This window comes from Heteronotia binoei, chromosome 3 (genome assembly GCF_032191835.1).
Source record: "Heteronotia binoei isolate CCM8104 ecotype False Entrance Well chromosome 3, APGP_CSIRO_Hbin_v1, whole genome shotgun sequence".
Classification (NCBI taxonomy): domain Eukaryota; kingdom Metazoa; phylum Chordata; class Lepidosauria; order Squamata; family Gekkonidae; genus Heteronotia; species Heteronotia binoei.
Window position 1 is genome coordinate 191,582,680 of NC_083225.1, and position 25,726 is coordinate 191,608,405.

Here is a 25,726-nt window from a genome sequence, read left to right on the forward strand (position 1 = left end):
AGAAATATCTGGGGACTTTGGGAGTGGACCCAGGAGACTTTGGGGGTGGAGCCAGGAGACATTGGGACTGCAGCCAGGAACAAGGGTGTGACAAGCACAATTGAACTCCAAAGGGAGTTCTGGCCCTCACATTGAAAGGGACCGCACACCTTTTCAATGCCTTCCTTCCATAGGAAATAATGAAGGATAGGGGGCACCTTCTTTCAGGGCTCATAGAACTGGACCCCCTGGTACAATCTTTTTGAAACTTGGGGGGGGTGTTTTGGGGAGAGGCACTAGATGCTATACTGAAATTTGGTGCCTCTACCTCAAAAAACAGCCCCCCCCCCCCCAGAGCCCCAGATACCCGCGGATCAATCCTCAATTATTTTCTATGGGAATGAATCTCCCTAGGGAATAAAAGAGTTCCCAGCAGACATTTCCCTCCCCTCCCCCCACTTTCTGATGACCCTGAAGCGGGGGGAGGGCCTCCAAACCGGGGGATCCCCTGCCCCCACCTGGGGATTGGCAACCCTAGCAGGAGCACACAGGAGTGGAGCTCCCAAACCTCTAAATTTTATTGTGCTCTTTCTCCCCAACCCCCTAGACCATGTAGGTAGCTGCCTATGGAGCCACATGGCCTACAGGGTACCTCTAGGTGCCCCCTCCCCACATGCCAGCCAGCGCAGCTCTATCTCCCCCCCCCCCCCCCCGCCTGAGACTCTGGTGGGAAAGAGGCAGCTCGGCCTCACTCCCGGGCTGCCTCCCCCCCGCAGGAAAAGCCTGAGAAATAACTACAGAGAGACTGTGTTCAAGACTGCTACAAAATCATGCAAATAATGTTTCTACAGTATCAACATTGTATTGTGTTCAGTTTTGTACTGCATTGTGTTTTGTATTGTATCGTGTTCAGTTTTGGGCACCACATTTTCAGAAGGATCTAGACAAGCCGGAACGGGGTCCAGAGGAGGGCGACGAATGGTGAGGAATCTGGAGACCTAGTCCTATAAAGAAAGGTTGACGGAGCTGGGGATGTTTCGCCTGGAGAGGAGGCGGCTGAGAGGTGATAGGATCACCATCTTCGAGTACTTGAAGGGCTGTCCTATAGAGAATGAGGGGTCTGGAGACCAAGTCCTATGAGGAAAGGTTGAAGGAGCTGGGGATGTTTAGCCCGGAGAGGAGGCGGCTGAGAGGTGATAGGATCACCATCTTCAAGTCCTTGAAGGGCTGTCCTATAGAGGATGAGTGGTCTGGAGACCAAGTCCTATGAGGAAAGGCTGAAGGAGCTGGGGATGTTTAGCCTGGAGAGGAGGCGGCTGAGAGGTGATAGGATCACCATCTTCAAGGACTTGAAGGGCTGTCCTATAGAGGAGGGGTGTGGAATTGTTTTCTGTGGCCCCAGAAGATTAGGACCAGAACCAGTGGGTTGAAATTAAATCAGAAGAGTTTCCAGCTCAACATTAGGAAGAACTTCCCAGAACCGTTAGAGCGATTCCTCAGTGGAACAGGCGCTTCCTCCTTGAAAGGTGGTGGGCTCTCCTTCCTTGGAAGTTTTTAAACCGAGACTGACAGCAATGAAGATCCTGTGAATTTGGGGTAGGTATTTGTGAGTTTCCTGCATTGTGCAGGGGGTTGGACTAGATGACCCTAGAGGTCCCTTCTAACTCTATGATTCTATGAACAACACATAACAAACCAATAACAAGTATCAAAAGTCCAAAAGGCTCAGTTATAAACAATGTCCTTGAAATGTGGCAGAAACTCCTCCTCCATGTATTTTGCTGGTAATAGTCCCAAATAGGTATAATCTGATGTATAGAAGACTCCTGAGACACACAACGCGATTTCTGGGTGTCTTGGCACATTTCGGAGCGTAGCCCTTCGTCAGGCAGTCTTATTCTACTGAAGGATAATTCTATTGGTCTAATTATTCACACTCATACAAGAAAATTTTCCTTTTGGGGGTCCCAATTAATACATTCTCACAGTCATGCAGCTTCACAAAATTCAAGCTCGGGTAACATAAGAACATAAGAGAAGCCATGTTGGATCAGGCCAATGGCCCATCCAGTCCAACACTCTGTGTCACACGGCCAAAAAAATTTATATATATACACACACACACTGTGGCTAATAGCCACTGATGGACCTCTGCTCCATATTTTTATCTAACCCCCTCTTGAAGCTGGCTATGCTTGTAGACGCCACCACCTCCTGTGGCAGTGAATTCCACATGCTAATCACCCCTTTGGGTGAAGAAGTACCTCCTTTTATCCGTTCTAACCTGACTGCTGAGCAATTTCATTGAATGCCCACAAGTTCTAGTATTGTGAGAAAGGGAGAAAAGTACTTCTTTCTCTACTTTCTCCATCCCATGCATAATCTTGTAAACCTCTATCATGTAACCTGCAGTCAGCGTTTCTCCAAGCTAAAGAGCCCCAAGCGTTTTAACCTTTCTTCATAGGGAAAGTGTTCCAACCCTTTAATCATCTAGTTGCCCTTTTCTGCACTTTTTTCCAATGCTATGATATCCTTTTTGAGGTGCGGTGACCAGAATTGCACACAGTATTCCAAATGAGACCTCACCATCGATTTATACAGGGGCATTATGATACTGGCTGATTTGTTTTCAATTCCCTTCCTAATAATTCCCAGCATGGCGTTGGCCTTTTTTATTGCAAACGCACACTGTCTTGACATTTTCAGTGAGTTATCTACCACGACCCCCAAGATCTCTCTCTTGGTCAGTTTCTGCCAGGTCACCACCCCATCAACTTGTATTTGTAGCTGGGATTCTTGGCCCCAATGTGCATTACTTTGCACTTGGCCACATTGAACCGCATCTGCCACGTTGATGCTCACTCACCCAGCCTCAACTGATCCCTTTGGAGTTCCTCACAATCCTCTCTGGTTCTCACCACCCTGAACAATTTAGTGTCATCCACAAACTTGGCCACTTCACTGCTCACTCCCAACTCTAAATCATTTATGAACAAGTTAAAGAGCATGGGACCCAGTACCGAGCCCTGCGGCACCCCACTGCTTACCGTCCTCCACTGCGAAGACTGCCCATTTATACTCACTCTCTGCTTCCTATTACTCAGCCAGTTTTTGATCCACAAGAGGACCTGTCCTTTTACTCCATGACTCTCAAGCTTTCTAAGGAGCCTTTGATGAGGAACTTATCAAAAGCTTTCTGGAAGTCAAGGTAAACAACATCTATCGGGTCTCCTTTGTCCACATGTTTGTTCACCCCCTCAAAGAAGTGTAGCAGGTTAGTGAGGCAAGATCTTCCCTTGCAGAACCCATGCGGAGTCTTCCTCAATAACTCGTGTTCATCAATGTGCCTACTCATTCTGTCCTTGATAATGGTTTCTACCAACTTTCCCGTATTGAAGTCAGACTAGTCCATCTAGTTCCCGGTATTAGAAGTCAGACTCTCTGCTTCCTAATAATTAGCCAGTTTTTGATCCACATGTGAGAATGTATTAATGGCTGTGAGAATGGGTTAATCGGGACCCCAAAAAGGAAAATTTTCTTATATGAATGCGTACATATGTGGAAGAACAAAAGTTTACACCAACTGTCTAAATGTTTTGAACTGGTCAGGTCCCGTTTCATGAGAAGGGGACGTTCCAGTTCTGTGTGCGTTTTGCTCCCTCTAGTGGCCAATATGATATCATACAGCTTTTTTGTAGAGCACGAGTGGCCAAACTATGGCTCATAAGAAGATCATCAGAAGAGTTCTGCTGGATTAGACCAGTGAGGGTCCATCTAGTCCAACCTCCTGTCTCACACATTGGCCCACCAGTTCCTCTGGAGGGCCAACAACAGGGCACAGAGGCTGAGGCCTTCTCAGGAATATCAGAAGAGCCCCTGCTGGATTAGGCCAGTGAAGGTCCATCTAGTCCAACCGCCTGTCTCACACAGTGGTCAACCAGTTACGAAGAAGAAGAAGAAGAAGAAGAAGAAGAAGAAGAAGAAGAAGAAGAAGAAGAAGAAGAAGAAGAAGAAGAAGAAGAAGAAGAAGAAGAAGAAGAAGAAGAAGAAGAAGAAGAAGAAGAAGAAGACGACGACATTGGATTTATATCCCACCCTCCACTTCTGAGTCTCAGAGTAGCTCACAATCTTCTTTACCTTCTCGCCCCACAACAGACACCCTGTGAGGTGAATTCTCACAGCAGCTGCCCTTTCAAAGACAACTCCTACGAAAGCTATGGCTGACCCAAGGCCATTCCAGAAGGAGCAAGTGGAGGAGTGGGGAATCAAACCCGGTTCTCCCAGATAAGAGAGCTCTGGCTGACCCAAGGCCATTCCAGCAGCTGCAAGCGGAGGAATGGGGAATCAAACCCGGTTCTCCCAGATAAGAGTCTGCACACAACCACTAGAATCATGGAATCATAGAGTTGGAAGGTACCTCTAAGGTCATCTAGTCCAACCCCCTGCACAATGCAGCAAACTCACAAATACCTACCCCAAACTCACAGGATCTTCATCGCTGTCACTACACCAAACTGGAGGGCCAACAACGGGGCAAGAAGGCCAAGGCCTTCCCAAGAACATCAGAAGAGTCCTGCTGGATTAGACCAAGCAGTTTCTATAGAGGGCCAGCAACAGAGCATAGAGGCCAAGGCCTTCTTAAGAAAAATAGAGATGCCTCACTGGATCAGACCAGTGAGGGTCCATCCAGTCCAGCCTCAGACAGTGACCAACCAGTTCCTCTGGAGGGTCAACAACAGGGCAGAGAGGCCGAGGCCTTCTCTCAGTTTTGCCTCCTGACATCCAGAGTTTTAGTGCTTCTGAATGTGGACTCAGGAAAGGCCTTCTCCTTACCAGAGGTCCGTATGGGGATGCCACTTCCCTCCAGGTGTCCTTCAGGGGGTTGTAGCAGAAGATTTTCTTCAAAAGCCCTCCCCTCCTGACAACATAAACCAAGTTGTTCCAAGTGTGTGCACTGACACACCTCAGATTAAAAGGGGTGGGAGAGCAGACTCCACCGATTGGTTGCTGTATCGTAGCACTGCACCTGAGAGAGAAGAAACACCTGGTCAGATCCAGAGGTGTAGTTTCAACTCCAACCATGTCAAGAACGTCTCCTTCCCACAGACACCAATAATAACTGACAATGGCCATGCCACACTCTCTTCATCTGAAAGAAGAAACATACTTCTCATTTCTGACCCCGGGAAGGGGTGGTAGATCACAGGCAGAGCATCCGCTCAGCATGCAGAAGGTCCCAGGTCCAATCCCCGGCATCTCCAGTTAAAAAGGACCAGGCTGGAGGTGATGGGAAAGACCTCTGCCTGAGACCCTGTAAGAAGAGCCCTGTAAGCTCTTGGAGGATTGGTTACATTGCGGGGGGGGGGGGGGGGTGTAGCCTTATATGCAAAGGAATTCCTGCTACAAAAAAGCACCCTAGTTTCAGGATGAACAAAAAGCAAATTCTCCTTTAAGAAGAAGACTGCAGATTTATACCCCACCCTTCTCTCTGAATCAGAGACTCAGAGCAGCTTACAATCCTCTATATCTTCTCCCCCCCACAACAGAGACCCTATGAGGTGGATGGGGCTGAGAGGGCTCTCACAGCAGCTGCCCTTTCAAGGACAGTGTCTCAGAGCATCCTACAATCTCCTTTCCCTTCCTCCCCCACAACAGACACCCTGTGAGGTGGGTGGGGCTGAGAGGGCTCTCCCAGAAGCTGCCCTTTTAAAGATAACTCCTACAAGAGCTATGGCTGACCCAAGGCCATTCCAGCAGGTGCAAGTGGAGGAGTGGGGAATCAAACCCGGTTCTCCCAGATAAGAGTCTGTGCACTTAACCACTACACCAAACTGGCTCTTTACACAGAGAGAGATTGAAATGTGGTAAAAATTCACTGCCAGAGGATGTCCACAGGAATGGGGATTAGACAAATTCAGGGAGGAGAGGTCTATCAATAGCTACTAGCCATGGTGGTCAATGTTCCCTCTAAGCTGCAGAGTCTTGTGAGCAAAAATTCTACTTTGAGAGCTACTGGTATTAAAGTTGTGAGCTGCTGGCATTAAAGTTGTGAGCTACTACATACATTATTGTGCTGCGGAGCTATTTTTCCTGACCTTAGAAAAAAATATGCGACCTGAAGGCTAAAAATATGTGAGGTAGCTCACGCTAACTCAGCTTAGAGGGGACACTAGTCAGGCACCATCCTTCCTGAGGTAAAACAAAGATGTGTGAGCTGGAGGCTAAAAATCTGTGAGGTAGCTCACACTAACTCAGCTTTCAGGGGACACTGGTCAGGCGTCATCCTTCCTCAGGTAAAACAAAAATGTGTGAGCTGGAAGCTAAAAATCTGTGAGGTAGCTCACGCTAACTCAGCTTAGAGGGAACACTGGTCGGGGCCATCCTTCCTGAGGTAAAACAAAAATGTGTGAGCTGGAGGCTAAAAATCTGTGAGGTAGCTCACGCTAACTCAGCTTAGAGGGAACACTGGTCAGGGGCCATCCTTCCTGAGGTAAAACAAAAATGTGTGAGCTGGAGGCTAAAAATCTGTGAGGTAGCTCACGCTAACTCAGCTTAGAGGGAACACTGGTCAGGGGCCATCCTTCCTGAGGTAAAACAAAAATGTGTGAGCTGGAGACTAAAAATCTATGAGGAAGCTCACGGTAACTCAGCTTAGAGGGGACACTGATGGTGACTGAGGGGAACTTCCACATTCAGAGGCACCAAAACTCTGAATCCCAAAACCAGGAGCAATGGCCATTTTGTAGAAAAAGAGGTGTCAGACCTCATTAGCACAACTCATTTACATAACTCATTTGCATATGCCACACACCCCTGACATCACCGGAATGGGTGCTAAATTCTATCAGCTCAGTATCGACCTTAAAATGCTTCTTGAATTAGAATTGTCATAATAAAACCTTACTCCCATCAGACTTTTAAAATTACTCTCTCCAATGTGGCCACAGTGGCATGAGGAAGATTTCCATCGGTCTGTTTTATATGTATTGGTTCTTTCCCCATTTTTTGTGGGGGGGAAATCTTAGAAAGGTTGTCGAATCTTAGAGTTCAGCAAAAATTCTCACCGACGGCAAAATTCTCACTAAAGCAAGTATTTTTAATTTTTTTTGAAAGGAGGGTAAGAAAGAAAGAGCACAATAAAATGTGGAGCTTCTGGAGCTCTGCTCCTGTGAGCTGCTGCCAAAAATGAGGCCTGGCTAGGAGGCAATATCAGAGGAAGGGCTCGGCCTCAGTGCTCTGTTGTTGGCCTTTCAGAGGAGCTGGCTGGCCACTGTGTGAGACAGGAGGCTGGACTAGATGGACCCTCACTGGTCTGACCCAGCAGGGCTCTTCTGATGTTCTCCTCAGGGGAAGGCCTCGGCCTCTATGTCCTGTTGTTGACCCTCCAAAGGAACTGGTTGGCCACTGTGTGAGACAGGAGGCTGGACTAGATGGACCCTCCCTGGTCTGATCCAGCAGGGCTCTTCTGATGTTCTCCTCAGGGGAAGGCCTCAGCCTCTATGTTCTGTTGTTGACCCTCCAGAGGAACTGGTTGGTCACTGTGTGAGACAGGAGGCTGGGCTAGATGGACCCCCCCTGGTCTGATCCAGGCCTCAGCCTCTCTGCCCTGTTGTTGGCCATCCAGAGAAACTGGTGGGCCACTGTGTGACACAGGATGCTGGACTAGATGGACCCTCCCTGGTCTGATCCAGCAGGGCTCTTCTGATGTTCTTCTCAGGGGGAGGCCTCAGCCTCTCTGCCCTGTTGCTGGCCAGAGAAACTGGTGGGCCACTGTGTGAGACAGGATGCTGGACTAGATGGACCCTCCCTGGTCTGATCCAGCAGGGCTCTTCTGATGTTCTTCTCAGGGGAAGGCCTCAGCCTCTCTGCCCTGTTGCTGGCCAGAGAAACTGGTGGGCCACTGTGTGAGACAGGATGCTGGACTAGATGGACCCTCCCTGGTCTGATCCAGCAGGGCTCTTCTGATGTTCTTCTCAGGGAAAGGCCTCAGCCTCTCTGCCCTGTTGCTGGCCCTCCAGAGAAACTGGTGGGCCACTGTGTGAGACAGGATGCTGGACTAGATGGGCCCTTCCTGGTCTGATCCAGTAGGGCTCTTCTGATGTTCTCCTCAGGGGAAGGCCTCGGCCTCTATGTCCTGTTGTTGACCCTCCAGAGGAACTGGTTGGCCACTGTGTGAGACAGGAGGCTGGGCTAGATGGACCCCCCCTGGTCTGATCCAGCAGGGCTCTTCTGATGTTCTCCTCAGGGGAAGGCCTCAGCCTCTATGTTCTATTGTTGACCCTCCAGAGGAACTGGTTGGTCACTGTGTGAGACAGGAGGCTGGACTAGATGGACCCTCCCTGTTCTGATCCAGCAGGGCTCTTCTGATGTTCTTCTCAGGGAAAGGCCTCAGCCTCTCTGCCCTGTTGCTGGCCCTCCAGAGAAACTGGTGGGCCACTGTGTGAGACAGGATGCTGGACTAGATGGGCCCTTCCTGGTCTGATCCAGTAGGGCTCTTCTGATGTTCTCCTCAGGGGAGGGCCTCGGCCTCTATGTCCTGTTGTTGACCCTCCAGAGGAACTGGTTGGCCACTGTGTGAGACAGGAGGCTGGACTAGATGGACCCTCCCTGGTCTGATCCAGCAGGGCTCTTCTGATGTTCTCCTCAGGGGAAGGCCTCAGCCTCTATGTTCTGTTGTTGACCCTCCAGAGGAACTGGTTGGTCACTGTGTGAGACAGGAGGCTGGGCTAGATGGACCCCCCCTGGTCTGATCCAGGCCTCAGCCTCTCTGCCCTGTTGTTGGCCATCCAGAGGAATTGATTGGCCATTGTGTGAGACAGGAGGCTGGACTAGATGGACTCTCACTGGTCTGATCCAGCAGGGCTCTTCTGATGTTCTCCTCAGGGGAAGGCCTCGGCCTCTATGTCCTGTTGTTGACTCTCCAGAGGAACTGGTTGGCAACTGTGTGAGACAGGACGTTGGACTAGATGGACCCTCACTGGTCTGATCCAGCAGGGCTCATCTTATATTCTTATATTATGGCTCCTACATGGGTGGAGGGGATTATACACCCCTCCCCCAATCCAATGTGCTTATGAATCCACCCATAATTTCTTCATTTAAGACTCATTCTTGCAAATCTCTCCATCAACCCGATGCCAATGGGGTTTCCAGATGGTTCGCCGCCTCTAAACAGTCCCCCAAGGACCCTTGGAGCTGCGTCAGGCGCTTCTCTGTTTCCTCTCTTTTCACACTCTCCCTTTTGCTGGGGTGAGGTTGAGGGGGGTGGAGAGGGTGTCACGCCTCTTCTCCATGGTCTTAATTGCCCAGCACGTCATAACCAGAGGAACAAAAAGCTGGTTTTGCTTGTCTCTGTCGTGCAGCTAGGAAGGAAGGAGCACTGCATTTTGCCTTTGTGGGGCCAGGCCAAAAGAAGCGATTCCTGCTATCAGCCAGAGAATTTTTGTCGGTGACTTTGCCAAGTCTGGGTTACCGAGGACTTCCCACTGAGGATGTGGACTTCTTGGTAGCTCTCCTCGTGCACCAGGTGAGGAAGCCTCCCCCAAAGAGAGGGAACGGACTCTGCAGAGGGGTGCCACAGGGTTCAGTACTGGTTCCCATGCTCTTTAACTTGTTCATAAAGGATTTGGAGTTGGGAGTGAGCAGTGAAGTGGCCAAGTTTGCAGATGACACTAAATTGTTCAGGGTGGTGAGAACCAGAGAGGATTGTGAGGAACTCCAAAGGGATCTGTTGAGGCTGGGTGAGTGGGCGTCAACGTGGCAGATGCGGTTCAATGTGGCCAAGTGCAAAGTAATGCACATTGGGGCCAAGAATCCCAGCTAAAAAAATACAAGTTGATGGGGTGTGAACTGGCAGAGACTGACCAAGAGAGAGATCTTGGGGTCATGATAGATAACTCACTGAAAATGTCAAGACAGTGTGCGATTGCAATAAAAAAGGCCAACGCCATGCTGGGAATTATTAGGAAGGGAATTGAAAACAAATCAGCCAGTATCATAATGCCCCTGTATAAATCGATGGTGCGGTCTCATTTGGAATACTGTGTGCAATTCTGGTCACCGCACCTCAAAAAGGATATTATAGCATTGGAGAAAGTCCAGAAAAGGGCAACTAGCATGATTAAAGGGTTGGAACACTTTCCCTATGAAGAAAGGTTAAAACGCTTGGGGCTCTTTAGCTTGGAGAAACGTTGACTGAGAGGTGACATGATAGAGGTTTACAAGATTATGCATGGGATGGAGAAAGTAGAGGAAGTTCTTTTCTCCCTTTCTCACAATACAAGAACTCGTGGGCATTTGATGTAATTGCTGAGCAGTCGGGGTAAAACGGATAAAAGGAAGTCCTTTTTCACCCAAAGGATGATTAATATGTGGAATTCACTGCCACAGGAGGTGGCGGCTACAAGCATAGCCAGCTTTTAGATAAAAATATGGAGCAGAGGTCCATCAGTGGCTATTAGCCACAGCATGTATATATATATATATATATGTGTGTGTGTGTGTGTGTGTGTGTGTATATATATATATATATATATATATATAATTTTTTTGGCCATTGTTACACAGAGTGTCGGACTGGATGGGCCATTGGCCTGCTCCAACATGGCTTCTCTTATGTTCTTATGTGACACAGAGTGTTGGACTGGATGGCCCATTGGCCTGATCCAACATGGCTTCTCTTATGTTCTTATGTGACACAGAGTGTTGGACTGGATGGCCCATTGGCCTGATCCAACAGGGCTTCTCTTATGTTCTTATGTGACACAGAGTGTTGGACTGGATGGCCCATCGGCCTGATCCAACAGGGCTTCTCTTATGTTCTTATGTGACACAGAGTGTTGGATTGGAGGGGCCATTGGCCTGATCCAACATGGCTTCTCTTATGTTCTTATGTGACACAGAGTGTTGGACTGGATGGGCCATTGGCCTGATCCAACATGGCTTCTCTTATGTTCTTATGTGACACAGAGTGTTGGACTGGATGGGCCATTGGCCTGATCCAACATGGCTTCTCTTATGGTATTCTTTTGTTCTTACTTGGGTTGCCAGGTGTGTGTTGAGAAATATCTGGAGACTTTGGGGGTGGATCCGGGAGAGGGCGGGGTTTGGTGGAGGGGAGGGTCCTCAGCAGAGTACAAGGCCATAGAGTCCACCCTTCAAAACAGTCCTTTTCTCCAGGGGAGCTGATATCTGTCAGCTAGAGATCAGTTGCAAAAGTGGGAAATCTCCAGTCCCCACCTGTAGGCTGTGAACCCTAGAAGGAAGGAAGGAAGGAAGGAAGGAAGGAAGGAAGGAAGGAAGGAAGGAAGGAAGGAAGGAAGGAAGGAAGGAAGGAAGGAAGGAAGGAAGGAAGGAAGGAAGGAAGGAAGGAAGGAAAATAGATGGGAAAGGGGAAAAGTGGCAAGAAAGCTACTTTAAGTGCATTCTCCAAGATACTGGCCAACAGGGCACTGGGGGCTTTGAGAACCACACAATACATGTACAAGAGCCACATGTGGCTCCTGATCTATGGTTTGGCTACCCCCGGACTAGATGATCTCTTGGTCTAATCCAGCAGGGTCCCTTTGATGCGTTTCAGGATGCACCGACGAGCAAAAGAAGAATCCAGCTCTGAAACCAATCCCAGGGCAGGTCAAAATCCATCTCTGGACCGAAGCCAAGAGAAGCTCCTCGTGAAATTCTGCCATGCCGAGCAGATTCTCCATGCGCTGGACTCCTACCGGCAGGAGGGCATTTTCACGGACGTGGTACTCACGATGGACGGGCAGGAATTCCCATGCCACCGTGCCACTTTGTCCGCCAACAGTGCATATTTCCGTGCAATGTTTGCTGGCGGCCTGAAGGAAGGGCACCAAGACATGGTTGAACTCCAGAAGATCTCTGCGCCCACCATGGGCCTCGTCTTGGACTACATGTATGGGAGGAACGTGATCCTCCAAGAGGACAACGTGGAAGGCGTCTTGGAGCTGTCCAGCTTACTTCAAATCCCCAAGCTCCAGGAAGCCTGCGTTGACTTTCTGGAAGATCAGCTCCACCCTTCCAACTGCTTGGGCCTCAGGAGGTTCGCCGACACCTTTTCCATCCCGTCCCTAGCCGAGAAAAGCAAGAGGGTGATGCTGGATGGCTTTGTAGAGGTGTCCCACCACGAGGAATTCCTCGACTTGGAGGCTTGGGAGCTTGCAGAATACCTGGCAGATGAGCGGTTGGCTGCTCCGAAAGAGGAAGCGGTCTTCGAGGCTGCCATGCGGTGGGTGCGCCATGATGCAGCCATGAGGCAAGGGGCGCTGAGAGACCTCCTGGAGCATGTCCGTCTCCCTCTCGTGGACCCCTGCTACTTCGTGGAGAAGGTGGAGACAGATGAGCTCATCCGGGCGTCCAAGGAGTGTCTCCCGTTGCTGCGGGAAGCCCGCAAAGGTTACCTCCTAGGCAACGAAGTTGGCTCTCCATGGTCTCGTCCAAGAAGGTAAGCGTGTGAATATTTAGTCAACGGTGTGAGCGTGCTGTGTGTATTATGGTTGTTGTCACCTGTATGTGTCTGTTCAGTAGAGCTGCTAACACACTGTTGCCTGTGTTTGCGCTTAGTGTGGGGTCTTCTCGAGACTTGCAGGAGGAAGACTGTACACAGTTGCTGTTAAGCTAACTATATACAAGGTTTATTTACAATATTTGTACAGACTGACAAAGTGCTCTGCCAACACATCCACTATACACACACCACACTCAGCGCAGGCATAATAAAGGTTATTACCTTTAAAGCCCTATATGGCCTAGGACCTGCCTACCTTAGGGACCATCTCTCCCCACACGTTCCCCAGAGAGTACTACGATCGGGTTCACAAAACCTGTTAGCAATCCCCGGGCCAAAGGAGGCCAGCCTGAAATCCACCAGGGATCGGGCCTTCTCGGTAATGGCGCCTTCCTGGTGGAACCAGCTGCCGGAAGAGGTACGGGCCCCGCGGGACCTAGGGCAGTTCCGCAGGGCCTGTAAGACAGCCCTCTTCCGGCAAGCCTATAACAACTAACTGACATTGAGAATATCTTCTGGATGGAACTAAAAATGACATTGAGAATATCTTCTGGATGGAACTAGAAATGCATCTACAGACCGCTGGTTTTTATTCTTATTTTTATGTCTTATTAATTATGGCTTTAACTTTATTATGTAAATGTTTTTAAGCTGAATCTATGTGAATTATAATGTTGTAAGCCGGCGTGAGCCACCTCGGTGGGAAGGGCGGGATATAAGTCTAAATATAAATAAATAAATAAATAAATGGATTAGATAGATAGATAGATAGATAGATAGATAGATAGATAGATAGATAGATAGATAGATAGATAGATAGATAGATAAATAAATAAATATACGGTAGTACATTTATACAATTTAGTACTCAGTCCCTAAGCAATACCTCATTACATCATCTTGGCTGATGCAACCCGAATGTCAGACAATGGAACTTCAAAGTAGGCAGACTTCCATTTGTTACAATGTTAAGACTTTATTTGATAGTTCATCGTTTCTGAGCACGGATACATTGGAACCGATGCTCTTGGAACAGAGCCTAGATGTTTTAACCAGATGCACATCAAAGGTTTTCTAAACAAATCTACGTTCCCACACTAGAGTGATACATTTCACACAGTTACTTTCTCTTATCTCGTCGTGGTTCCCATTCTCACAGGAACAGCTCTGCTGGCTTCCCCTGAGGCATTTTATCTTCAAAAGGTTGTCGCCTTTGTTAGTATCAAGGACAGGAATTCACAGTGGGGTTAGTAACAGCTTCACTTCTACTTTGATATGCAAGGTTTCTATTTGGGGTTAGTAGCAAATGTTAGAAAATGGAGTCGGTTAGGTCAGGCAACACATTGCAGTTTGAACACAGCATCATATCATGTCATGAAAGCTTCCCAGTGTCTGACACTGGATCAATGCCAGCTTGTTCAGCTGTCATTTAGATCCTCTAGATCTAGCTGTGACCAGTAGACTGGATATACTGACAGCCTGCCCCTGCAAAGGGAAGGGAAAGGAGATTGTGACCGCTCTGAGATTCAGAGTGGAGGGCGGGATATAAATCCAATATCATCATCTTCTTTTTCTCCTTCTCCTCCTCCTTCTTCATCCCTGTCCTCTCCATCCAGTCCAACACTCTGCGTCACACAGTGGCCAAAACCCAAGAGCCAATCCCCAGCATCTCCAGTTAAAAGGACCAGGCAAGAGGTGATGGGATAGACCTCAGTGGTAGAGCACCTGCTTGGCATGCAGAAGGTCCCAAGTTCAATCCCCGGCATCTCCAGTTAAAAGGACCAGGCAGGAGGGGATGGGAAAGACCTCAGTGGTAGAGCACCTACTTGGCATGCAGAACGTCCTAGGTTCAATCCCCGGCATCTCCAGTTAAAAGGACCTGGCAGGAGTTGATGAGAAAGACTTCAGTGGTAGAGCACCTGCTTGGCATGCAGAACGTCCTAGGTTCAATCCCCGGCATCTCCAGTTAAAAGGACCAGGCAGGAGGTGATGGGAAAGACCTCAGTGGTAGAGCACCTGCTTGGCATGCAGAAGGTCCCAGGTTCAATCTCTGGCATCTCCAGTTAAAAGGACCAGGCAGGAGGGGATGGAAAAGACTTCTTCCCAAAACCCTGGAGAGCCGCTGCCAGTCTGAGTAGACAAGGCTGGCCTTGATGGACCGATGGTCTGGTTCAGTAGAAGCAGGGGTGGAATTCTAGCAGGAGTTCCTTTGCATATTAGGCCACACACCCGTGATGTAGCCAATCCTCCAAGAGCTTATAAAAAAGAGCCTTATAAGCTCTTGAAGGATTGGCTGCATCAGGGGTGTGTGGCCTAATATGCAAAGGAGCTCCTGCTAGAATTCCACCCCTGAGTAAAAGGCAGCTTCAGGTGTTAATAGCATGAACGTACTACAGTCTCATCCCCTCTTTTTTTTTCCCTCCTCACCAGATTCATGGAATTAGCAGAGATGATCGTGGTGATTGGAGGCTGTGATAAAAAGGCTCGCTTGAAACTCCCCTTCGTGGACGTGTTCCATCCCGCGAGTGGAAAATGGAAGCCGCTCGCCAGCATGCCGGGATACACCAAATCAGAGTTTGCTGCCTGCGCTCTGAAGAACAATGTGTACATATCAGGTGAAGTGAAGGAAGGTTAAAACGCTTGGGGCTCTTTAGCTTGGAGAAACATCGACTGAGGGGGTGACATGATAGAGGTTGACAAGATGATGCATGGGATGGAGAAAGTAGAGAAAGAAGTCCTTTTCTCCCTTTCTCACAATACAAGAACTCGTGGGCATTCGATGAAATTGCTGAGAAGTCAGGTTAGAACGGATAAAAGGAAGTCCTTCTTCACCCAAAGAGTGATTAACATGTGGAATTCACTGCCACAGGAGGTGGCGGCAGCTACAAGCATAGCCAGCTTCAAGAGGGGATTGGATCAACATCTGGAGCAGAGGTCCATCAGTAGCTATTAGCCACAGGGTATTGTTGGAACTCCCTGTCTGGAGCAGTGATGCTCTGTATTCTTGGTGCTTGGGGAGGCACAGTGGGAGGGCTTCTAGTGTCCTGATGGCACCTGGGTTTTTTTGGCCACTCTGTGTCACATAAGAACAGAAGAGAAGCCATGTTGGATCAGGCCAATGGCCCATCCAGTTCAACACACACACACACACACACTCACACACACACATATATATACACACATACTGTGGCTAATAGCAGGTGCCCCTGTCCTTCGTTCTTTCCAATGGAGGGATGGCATTTAAAAGGTGTGCGGTCCCTTTAAATGTGATGGACAGAACTTTTTTTGGAGTTCAATTGTGCTTGTCACACCCTTGCTCCTGACTCCACCCCCAAAGTCTCCTGACTCCACCCCCAAAGTCTCCTAGATGCACTCCCAAAGTCTCCAGATATTTCCCGAGTCAGACCTGGCAACTCTACAAAGAGAGATGTCACTCTTCTTAGATATTTTTAACTTAAATACCTTTAGTATTTGTGTTAAAAAAACCTGCCCATGTATTGTGTACTTGGGTAATGAAAATAAAATGCATTGGATATATGTTTCTCTCCTTTTCCCCCACTCCCCATTTTCCCCTTCTGCACCCCTATTGAAAAATTAAAATAAAAATTTAAACAAAAAAAGAAAGCTCATTCCCCCCCCCTAAATTTTCTTTTTTTGCTGGTCTCTCAGAGTGCCCCTGGTTTCGAATCTAACTGTCCTTGACCTGTGTTTGCTTTGCTTTGCTTTGCTTTCCAAGGAGGTCACGTTGGAAGCAGAGATGTTTGGATGCTGAGCCCGATGTGGAACGCCTGGATCAAGGTTGCCTGCTTGAAGGAAGGCCGGTGGAGGCACAAAATGGTCACTCTCCAGGGAAAGGTGTGTTTTTCTCAGGGCGTTTTTTGGTAGCAGGAACTCTTTTGCATATTAGGCTACACCCCCCGTGATGTAGCCAATCCTCCAGGAGCTTACAGCAGACCCTGTTCTAAGAGCTACATCAGGGGTGTAATATGCAAAGGAGCTCCTGCTAGAATTCCACCCCTGGGCCACACACCCCTGATGTAGCCAATCCTCCTGGAGCTTACAGTAGGCCCTGAACGAAGAGCCCTGTAAACTCTTGGAGGATTGGCTACATAAGAGGGGTGTGTAGGGTTGCCAATCCCCACGTGGGGGCAGGGGATCCCCCGGTTTGGAGGCCCTCCCCTTGCTTCAGGGTCGTCAGAAAGCGGGGGGAAGGGGAGGGAAATGTCTGCTGGGAACTATTATTCCCTATGGAGATTTATTCCTATAGAAAATCATGGAGAATTGATCTGCAGGTATCTGGGACTCTGGAGGGGGCTGTTTTTTGAGGTAGAGGCACCAAATTTTCACTATAGCATCTAGTGCCTCTCCCCAAAATACCTCCCAAGTTTCAAAAAGATTGGACCAGGGGGTCCAATTCTATGAGCCCCAAAAGAAGGTGCCCCTATCCTTCATTATTTCCTATGGAAGGAAGGAATTGAAAAAGCGTGCCGTCCCTTTAAATGCAATGGCCAGAACTCCCTTTGGAGTTCAATGATGCTTGTCACAGCCTTGATCTTGGCTCCACCTCTAATGTCTCCTGGCTCCACCCCCAAAGTCCCCAGATATTTCTGGAATTGGACTTGGCAACCCTAGTGTGAAATCGGACAGAAGCGCTGGAGAAAAAGGGCTCAGAGCCCGGGACAAGCCTAGTACAAAATCAGTGTGTATGCTGAACAAATACGTTCAGTGCCGAGTGACTTGGGTCCTGATTCACCTGTCCTGAAGTATCACTGCCAGGATCTTCTCACCATATCCTTGGGACTGGCAAATGATCCTTCTCCTCCGTGACAGATCTACGCAGTGGGTGGATACGACGGCTTTGGCCGGCTTGACAGCGTGGAATGCTATGACCCTTTCTGCAACATCTGGACAGCTGTGACCTCTCTGGTGCAAGCTGTAAGCTCGGCTGCTGTTGCGTCTTGTCTCGGCCGGCTGTATGTGATCGGGGGCGCGGTGGACAACAGTGCCAATACCGATAAGGTAGGTGAAGGTGAAAGGACAGAGACCAAGACAATTGTACCCATCAACTGAGGGTGTGTGTGCACCAATTGGAACCAAGAATAGATCAGAAAGAAACCGATGCCATCTGAACTCACCCTCTGGTGCAGTGCTGGACTAGTAGCTGGGAGATCCAGAGCTGAATCCCCACTCTGCCACAGGAATGGGCCCAAACCACGTTGTTGCAGTTCGGTTTAAGCCGGTTTGCAAACCAAATGGGTTCGTATAGGTTCGGGAGTCATTTAAACCGACTCACGTGAAAGTGGAGGGCAGCAGAAAGCAGGGGCTTTAATGGCTTCCAGCCATGGCATTTTACCTCCTCCTTTATGCTGACTGTATATTTCCTTGGCCAGCAGAAAGGAAAGAGTGAATTGCCTTCCAGGGGTACTTCACTCTCTCTTTTCTGCTGGCTGCGACTCTCCCCACCAGCCAACTTCCGGTTCTCTTTGGGCTGGGGAAAGCCCCACCCAGTTAAAAGGAGGGGATAAAGTGCCTTCCAGGGGTTTGGGCTCTGCTGTCTATGGCTCCCTCTTCTGCTGGTCACTGTGTGAGACAGGATGCTGGAATAGATGGACCACTGGTCTGATCCAGCAGGGCTCTTCTTATATTTTCATGAAGACCTTGGTCTCTATGCCCAGGTGTTGAATCCTACAAAGGAACTGTTGGCCACCGTGTGAGACAGGATGCTGGAATAGATGGACTATTGGTCTGATCCAGCAGGCCTCTTCTGATGCTCTTACGAAGGCCTTAGCCTCTCTGCCCTGTTGTTGGCTCTCCAGAGGAACTAGTTGGCCACTGTGCGAGACAGAATGCTGGACTAGATGGACCACTGGTCCAATCCAGCAGGGCTCTTTTGATGTTCTAATGAAGGCCTCGGCCTCTCTGACCTATTGTTGGCCCTCCAGAGGAACTAGCTGGCCACTGTGTGAGACAGGAGGCTGGACTAAATGGACCACTGGTCTGATCCAGCAGGGCTCTTCTTATGTTCTTATGAAGACCTTGGCCTCTATGACGTTGTTGGCCTGCAGAGGAACTGGCTGGCCACTGTGTGAGACAGGATGCTGGGCTAGTTGGACCACTGGTCTGACCCAGCAAGGCTCTTCTGATGTTCTTAATGGAAGATAGAATAGAAAATGGCCCCTCTGAGTGGTTAAGGCAGACACCACCTTGGTGTGCAAAGCAAAAAGAATTGCAACCCCATATGAGATTTGGGAGAGTGTATTTGACATGGAACACGTTTGGTTTGGAAACAATATAAAAGCCAAAGGCGGTGTCTCATGAGATGCCTGAAGAAGCCTTCTCCAGCATTAGACTCTTAGTCCATCAGGGTCATAATTACCTGCTCAGGCTGGCAGCCGCTATCCAGGGTATCAGGCTGAGAGGTCTTTCCCATCACCTGCTGCCTGGCCTTTTTTAACTGGAGATGCCAGGGATTGAACCTGGAACCTTCTGCATGCAAAGCAGATGCACCGCCAGTAAACCACCTCCACTTCCTGGGGTAAAAAGGAGAAGTCAAGGACAGCCAGTTTGGTGTAGTGCAGGGGTGACCAAACTTGCTTAATAAGAACATAAGAGAAGCCATGTTGGATCAGGCCAACGGCCCATTCAGTCCAACACTCTGTGTCACATAAGAACATAAGAGAAGCCATGTTGGATCAGGCCAATGGCCCATCCAGTCCAACACTCTGGGTCACATAAGAACATAAGAGAAGCCATGTTGGATCAGGCCAAGGGCCCCTCCAGTCCAACACTCTGTGTCACATAAGAACATAAGAGAAGCCTTGTTGGATCAGGCCAAGGGCCCCTCCAGTCCAACACTCTGTGTCACATAAGAACATAACAGAAGAGAAGCCATGTTGGATCATGCCAATGGCCCATCCATTTCAACACTCGGTGTCACATAAGAACATAAGAGAAGCCATGTTGGATCAGGCCAAGGGCCCATCCCGTCCAACACTCTGTGTCACATAAGAACATAAGAGAAGCCATGTTGGATCATGCCAATGGCCCATCCAGTTCAACACTCTGTGTCACATAAGAACATAAGAGAAGCCATGTTGGATCAGGCCAATGGCCCATCCAGTTCAATACTCTGTGTCACATAAGAACAGAAGAGAAGCCATGTTGGATCAGGCCAATGGCCCATCCAGTTCAACACTCTGTGTCACATAAGAACATAAGAGAAGCCATGTTGGATCAGGCCAATGGCCCATCCAGTTCAACACTCTGTGTCACATAAGAACAGAAGAGAAGCCATGTTGGATCAGGCCAATGGCCCATCCAGTTCAACACTCTGTATTACACAGTGGCCAAAATACACACACACAGTGTAGCCAATAGCCACTGATGGACCTCTGCTCCGTATTTTTATCCAATCCCCTCTTGAAGCTGGCTGTGCTTGTAGCCGCCACCACCTCCTGTGGCAGTGAATTCTACATGTTAATATAAGAGCTAAGTAGAATAAATGTCAGATGTTTGAAAGCCACAAGACAGGAAGGAAGGAAGGAAGGAAGGAAGGAAGGAAGGAAGGAAGGAAGGAAGGAAGGAAGGAAGGAAGGAAGGAAGGAAAGGAAAGGAAAGGAAAGGAAAGGAAAGGAAAGGAGAAGAGAGAGAGAGCGGGGGGATGGAGAGGTGAAAAGAAAGCAACATTAACTTTAAATACATTTTCCATGCTTGGAGAAATGATTTAAATAAGTGATTTAAGGAGAAGTGATTTAAAGAGACAAATGCCTTCTCCAAGCCCGCTGATGGAGCGATGGGGGCTTTGAGAGCCATACAATAGGTGCAAAAAAGCCACATGTAGTTCCCAAGCCACAGTTTGTCCACCCCGGGTGTAGTGGTTAAGTGCACAGACTGTAATGTGGAGAAATGAGTTCGATTCCCCATTTCTCCACATTCACCTACTGGGTAATCTTGGATCAGCCCCAGTTTTTTGAAAAGCTGTTCTGCTCAAGAGCAGTTTCTGTCAGAGCTCTCTCAGCCCCACCTCCCTCACAGGCCATCTGTTATGGGGAGAGGCAAGGAAAGGAGATTGTACGCCGCTCTGAGACTGCAGGTGAAGCGTGGGGTATAAATTCAACCTCTTCCTCTTCCCCTTGATGAAGAGTCAGCGGCAATTGCTAGTTATTCTTGACACGGTTGGAGTTTGTGACTACACCTTTGGACCTGACCCGGCGTTTCCTCTCTCAGGTGCAGTGCTACGATCCCGCGACCAATCAGTGGAGTCTTCGGTCTCCCGCTCCTTTTAATCTGAGGTGTATCAGTGCCATCACTTTGAACAACTTGATTTATGTCGCCGGAGGGCTTTTGAAGGAAATCTTCTGCTACAACCCCCAAAAGGACACCTGGTGTGAAGTGGCATCTCTGTGTGGACCTCTGGTAAGGAGAAGGCATTCCAGCCTCCTGCCTCACACAGCGGTCAACCAGTTCCTCTGGAGGGCCCACAACAGGACCTAGGGGCCACAGTGTTCATAAGAACCTCAGAAGAGCCCTGCTGGATCAGACCAGTGAGGGTCCATCTAGTCCAGCCTCCTGTCTCACACAGTGGCCAGACAGTTCCTCTGGAGGGCCAACAACAGGGCAGAGAGGCTGAGGCCTTCCCCTGAGAGGAACATCAGAAGAGCCCTGCTGGATCAGACCAGTGAGGGTCCATCTAGTCCAGCCTCCTGTCTCACACAGTGGCCAACCAGTTCCTCTGGGGGATCAACAACAGAGCAGAGAGGCCAAGGCCTTCCCCTAAGAACCTCAGAAGAACCCTGCTGGATCAGACCAGGGAGGGTCCATCTAGTCCAGCATCCTGTCTCACACAGTGGCCCACCAGTTTCTCTGGATGGCCAACAACAGGGCAGAGAGGCTGAGGCCTGGATCAGACCAGGGGGGGTCCATCTAGCCCAGCCTCCTGTCTCACACAGTGACCAACCAGTTCCTCTGGAGGGTCAACAACAGAACATAGAGGCCGAGGCCTTCCCCTGAGGAGAACATCAGAAGAGCCCTGCTGGATCAGACCAGGGAGGGTCCATCTAGTCCAGCCTCCTGTCTCACACAGGGGCCAGCCAGTTCCTCTGGAGGGCCAACAACAGGACACAGAGGCCAAGGCCTTCATAAGAACCTCAGAAAAGCCCTGCTGGATCAGACCAGTGAGGGTCCATCTAGTCCAACCTCCTGTCTCACACAGGGGCCAGCCAGTTCCTCTGGAGGGCCAACAACAGGGCATAGAGGCCAAGCTCTCTCTAATATTAGGAGCATAAGAAGAGGCCTGCTGGATCAGACCAATGGCCCATCTAGTCCAGCCTCCTGCCTCACACAGTAGCCAGCCAGTTCCTCTGTAGGACCAACCACAGGGAATGGAGGCAGAGGACTTTCCCTCATGCTGCCACTGAACCAATTTGTAAATCATTTTAATCCATATTAGGGGAAAAAAGATGAAGCTGTTCAGAGGTATTGTAACATTAAAGTGTTGGATCAGGGTCTGGGAAATCCCAGTTTGAATCTCCTCTCAGGCCATGGAACATAACAGAAGAGAAGCCATGTTGGATCAGGCCAATGGCCCATCCAGTCCAACACTCTGTGTCACATAAGAACATAAGAGAAGCCATGTTGGATCTGGCCAATGGCCCATCCAGTCCAACACTCTGTGTCACATAAGAACACAAGAGAAGCCATGTTGGATCAGGCCAATGGCCCATCCAGTCCAACACTCTGTGTCACATAAGAACATAAGAGAAGCCATGTTGGATCTGGCCAATGGCCCCTCCAGTCCAACACTCTGTGTCACATAAGAACATAAGAGAAGCCATGTTGGATCAGGCCAGTGGCCCCTCCAGTCCAACACTCTGTGTCACATAAGAACATAAGAGAAGCCATGTTGGATCACGCCAGTGGCCCATCCAGTCCAACACTCTGTGTCACATAAGAACATAAGAGAAGCCATGTTGGATCAGGCCAATGGCCCATCCAGTCCAACACTCTGTGTCACATAAGAACATAAGAGAAGCCATGTTGGATCTGGCCAATGGCCCCTCCAGTCCAACACTCTGTGTCACATAAGAACATAAGAGAAGCCATGTTGGATCAGGCCAGTGGCCCATCCAGTCCAACACTCTGTGTCACATAAGAACATAAGAGAAGCCTTGTTGGATCAGGCCAATGGCCCCTCCAGTCCAACACTCTGTGTCACATAAGAACATAAGAGAAGCCATGTTGGATCACGCCAGTGGCCCATCCAGTCCAACACTCTGTGTCACATAAGAACATGAGAAGCCATGTTGGATCTGGCCAATGGCCCCTCCAGTCCAACACTCTGTGTCACATAAGAACATCAGAGAAGCCATGTTGGATCAGGCCAATGGCCCATTCAGTCCAACACTGTGTCACATAAGAACATCAGAGAAGCTATGTTGGATCAGGCCAGTGGCCCATCCAGTTTAACACTCTGTGTCACATAAGAACAGCAGAGAAGCCATGTTGGATCAGGCCAATGGCCCATCCAGTCCAACACTCTGTGTCACATAAGAACAGAAGAGAAGCCATGTTGGATCTGGCCAATGGCCCATCCAGCCCAACACACTGTGTCACACAGTGGCCAAAAACCCCAGGTGCCATCAGGAGGTCCACCACTGGGGCTTGCTGAGTGACCTTCGGCCTGTCACCGACTCTCAGCCTAAGCTACCTCACAGGGTTGTTGTGAGACATAAAACAGAGGCAAAGTAAATGATGCCAGTCGCTTTGGGTACCTCATGGAGTGAAAGGTGAGATCAATGCTCCTCTAAGCCAGGGGTGTCAAACATGCAATTCGGGGGCTGAATCAGGCCCCCAGAGGGCTCCTATCAGGCCTCTGAGAAACTGGCTGCCAACTGCTTCCTTTCCCCCCTCTCTTGCTTCCTTTCTGCATAACGGCTTGCTTTGCCAGGCTTGCTCAATCGCACAGGAGCTGCAGAGCAAAGCCTCTATTTTCTCCATCGGCTGAGTCTCCTCCTTGGGGAGGAATAACTTCCTTTGCCAGGCTCTCTCAATCGCACAGCAGAACTACAGAGCCAACACATGTTTTAAGTTTAAAAAGATATATATTTGTGTTTTGTCTGTGTTCTTTATAAAATTTATATCTCCGCTACCTAATCTTAAATAGGTACACACATGGCCTGACCCGACACGGCTCGGCCCAACCTGACATGGCCCGGTCCAACAAGGTCACATTTATGTCAAATTTGGCCTTCATAACAAATGCGTTCGATACCCCTGCTCTAAGCTGTGCGGTCTTGTCAGCAGAAATTCTACTTGGTGAACTACTGGCATTCAAGTTGTGAGCAATTGCATCAATGAGTTTGCACTGGGGCTGTTTTTCCTGAGCTAAGACAAAAATGTGTGAGCCGGAGGCTAAATCACTGTGAGCTGGCTCACACTGACTCAGCTTAGAGGGAACACCGGAGACCAGGAACGTAAATAAAGTTAATACATCAATAGTTGGGGTATAAGGAACCATGCTGGCTTGGTGAGTGAAGAACTGAAAGTGTCCTTTCTTGCCCTCTTCCAGGCGAGTTGTGGGGTGGCGGCTTCCACTGGCAAAATCTACATCCTGGGGGGCAGAGCCGAGAATGGAGAAGGCACTGAGAAAGCGTTCGTTTTGGACGTCGCTCTGGGGAAAGTGAAACCCCAGCCCCCTCTCCCGCACTGTACCAGCGACCTCGTCTGCGTGACCATCCTCCAGCATGTGAGCAGATAACGGAGCGATCGGGTTGCCAGCCTCCAGGTGGGGCCTGGAGAGCTCCAAAATTGTGACTGATCTCCAGGCTTCAGAGACCAGTTCCCCTGGAGAACATGGCCGCTTCAGAAGGCAGACTCTATGGCAAGGGTAGGCCGACTGTGGAGCTACATGTGGGTCTTTCACACATACTGTGTGTCTCTCAAAGACCCCATCACCTGGTAGCCAGCTTGGAGAAGGCACTTGTCTCTTTAAATCACTTCTCCAAGCCCAGCCAGCCAGCGGCTTGAAAAAGGCATATAAAGTTTAAGTTGCCTTCCTTCCTTCCTTCCTTCCTTCCTTCCTTCCTTCCTTCCTTCCTTCCTTCCTTCCTTCCTTCCTTCCTTCCTTCCTTCCTTCCTTCCTTCCTTCCTTCCTTCCTTCCTTTCCTTCCTTCCTTCCTTCCTTCCTTCCTTCCTTCCTTCCTTCCTTCCTTCCTCCCTCCCAGCTCTCAAACGTCTGATGATCATAACTTGTGGCTCTCAAACATCTGATGTTTATTCTATTCATAAGAACATCAGAAGAGCCCTGCTGGATCAGACCAGGGAGGGTCCATCTAGTCCATCATCCTGTCTCACACAGTGGCCGCCCAGTTCCTCTGGAGGGCCAACAACAGGGCAGAGAGGCTGAGGCCTTCCCCTGAGAAGAGCATCAGAAGAGCCCTGCTGGATCAGACCAGTGAGGGTCCATCTAATCCAGCCTCCTGTCTCACACAGTGGCCGCCCAGTTCCTCTGGAGGGCCATCAACAGGACACAGAGGCCGAGGCCTTCCTAAGTACACAAGAAGAGCCCTGCTTGATCAGACAAATGGTTCACCTACTCCAGCCTCCTATCTCACACGGTGGCCGACTAGTTCCTCTGGAGGGCCAACAACGGGGCAGAGAGGCCAAAGCCTTCCTAAGAAGATCAGAAGAGCCCTGCTGGATCAGACCAGTGGTCCACCTAGTCCAGCATCCTGTCTGACAAAGTGGCCTGCCAGTTCCTCTAGAGGTCCAACAACAGGGCATAGAGGCTGAGGCCTTCCTAAGAACATAAGAAGAGCCCTGCTGGATCAGACCAGTGGTCTATCCAGTCCAGCCTCCTGTCTCAAACAGTGGCCAACCAGTTCCTCTGGAAAGCCAACAACAGGGCAGAGAGGCCGATACCTTCATAAGAACATCAGAAGAGCCCTGCTGGATCAGACCAGTGGTCCATCTAGTCTAGCATCCCTGTCTCAAACAGTGGCCAGCCAGTACCTCTGGAGGACCAACAACAGGGCAGAGAGGCTGAGGCCTTCCCCTGAGAAGAACATCAGGAGAGCCCAGCTGGATCAGACCAGGGAGGGTCCATCTAGTCTAGCATACTGTCTCACAGAGCAGCCAGCCATAGGGTTGCCAATCCCCAGGTGGGGGCAGGGGATCCCCCGGTTTGGAGACCCTCCCCCCGCTTCAGGGTCGTCAGAAAGCGGG

At 49.6% G+C, this 25,726-nt stretch overlaps 1 protein-coding gene across 1 annotated transcript; it reads left to right on the forward strand.

The window, feature by feature from the left end:
* Window positions 1-11,558: 11,558 nt before the first annotated feature.
* On the forward strand, window positions 11,559-24,260 carry KLHL35 (kelch like family member 35). Its single transcript, XM_060235349.1, has 6 exons — window positions 11,559-12,442; window positions 14,936-15,120; window positions 16,242-16,360; window positions 17,336-17,524; window positions 20,732-20,920; window positions 24,072-24,260. Exons 1-6 carry the CDS (start codon window positions 11,559-11,561, stop codon window positions 24,258-24,260), a joined length of 1,755 nt encoding a protein of 584 aa, XP_060091332.1.
* The last annotated feature ends 1,466 nt before the right edge of the window (window positions 24,261-25,726 follow it).